This window comes from Phoca vitulina, unplaced genomic scaffold, assembly GCF_004348235.1.
Source record: "Phoca vitulina isolate PV1807 unplaced genomic scaffold, GSC_HSeal_1.0 scaffold32, whole genome shotgun sequence".
Classification (NCBI taxonomy): Eukaryota; Metazoa; Chordata; class Mammalia; order Carnivora; family Phocidae; genus Phoca; species Phoca vitulina.
This window is the reverse complement of record NW_022589735.1, coordinates 4,475,113-4,476,588: the sequence shown is the minus strand read 5'-3', so window position 1 is coordinate 4,476,588 and position 1,476 is coordinate 4,475,113. Positions and strand designations below refer to the sequence as shown.

The following is a 1,476-nucleotide window of genomic DNA, read 5'->3' as shown; positions in this document are numbered from 1 at the left end:
GCAACACTCTATTCTTGTGCCAGGAAAACAGCTTCAGGCTTTTTCTTATTTTTAGGCAGAAAAGGTAGCTAGTCTTAGAAGTGTCAGAAATGCAGTCTGGAGAGACTGGAATTCGTATGTTTATTTATCCTGTGTGTTCAGGACTGAGAAACTTTAAAAAACAAACAGGTAAAAACCCCTCAGATCCCACAGGTGACAGAAAAATCAGAGAACTCTCAGAAATTAGTTGACAATCAAACATTCAAGTGGCAGTGAGTTGAAACAGGCTGTTGTCTTTCTTGCATGCATCATGTTTTTATTTGGACACAAATTTCTTGAAGAGTAGGGGATGCATCCAGGTTTTTAAGGAGATGGTTTTGTATTTAGTAGATCTGGTCATGTGTCTTCTACTTAGAGGTACACGGTAGGATCACTCAAGTCACAGTTTTCAATATGTATGTGGGATTGTATGCCAGGATAGACTTTCTGCAAGGGCAGTAGAGTTCCCAGTTTTTCTCCCTTCTTGATAGAACCTTTATATTTAACTGGCTTAATGTAGAACATTTTAATACAGAAACCTAAAAGAAAAGAAGTTAAATTAGTTATTATCTGGGTTTCAGTAGCCTTGAATCAGAAATTCAAAAAATAAGAACAAAAATGAAAGAGAAGACAAAAAGAAACGAGACTTGATTGAACTCAGCGAGGGAACAGAGGAAGGTGACAAAATTGTATCAGAAATGAAGACTAGATGCCCAAGGGAGAGTAGATTCAAATGAGGATTTAATGAAGGCATTGAGGAATAGCAAAAAAACACTAGGATGCTGAGAAAATTGAGACTTTTAACATATTTTCTTGTTCTCACCCAGGATAATTTCAACTCCAAGACCTATTCTAATAAAATGATTAGACTTTAAAGACAAAGAAAAATGGACATAATTGGCACAAGAATGCAAATCTTTCTAAACATTAAAAGAAAAAAAATTTAAAAACAAAGACCCACCAAATGGAGAAGTAGAGTTAATTTAATACTGTAATTATAATGTAATATGACTTTTGGGACTACATACATGAGGTATATCTATAAATGTTAACTCATCTGTTAAAAAAGAAAATTCTTACTGGCTTGAAAACCAAAACCCAATTCTTTTTTTTTTTTTATTATGTTAATCACCGTACATTACATCATTAGTTTTTGATGTAGTGTTCCATGATCAATTCTTTTTTTTATTATGTTAATCACCGTACATTACATCATTAGTTTTTGATGTGTTCCATGATTCATTGTTTGTGCATAACACCCGGTGCTCCATGCAGAACGTGCCCTCTTTAATACCCATCACCAGGCTAACCCATCCTCCCACCCCCCTCCCCTCTAGAACCCTCAGTTTGTTTTTCAGAGTCCATTGTCTCTCATGGTTCATCTCCCCCTCTGATTTCCCCCCCTTCATTCTTCCCCTCCTGTTATCTTCTTTTTTTTTTTCAAAACCCAATTCTGTG

The 1,476-nt window shown here is 35.5% G+C and overlaps 1 protein-coding gene across 1 annotated transcript in view; it reads right to left on the bottom strand.

Annotated features, from left to right (window-relative positions):
- Positions 1 to 278: 278 nt before the first annotated feature.
- Positions 279 to 1,476, bottom strand: part of LECT2 (leukocyte cell derived chemotaxin 2) — a 7,744-nt gene continuing 6,546 nt past the window's right edge. The window contains exon 4 of the mRNA XM_032425253.1: positions 279 to 557. Within this exon, the coding sequence (XP_032281144.1) occupies positions 391 to 557 (167 nt within the window). The 3' untranslated portion in view covers positions 279 to 390. The remainder of the gene's footprint in view (positions 558 to 1,476) is intronic.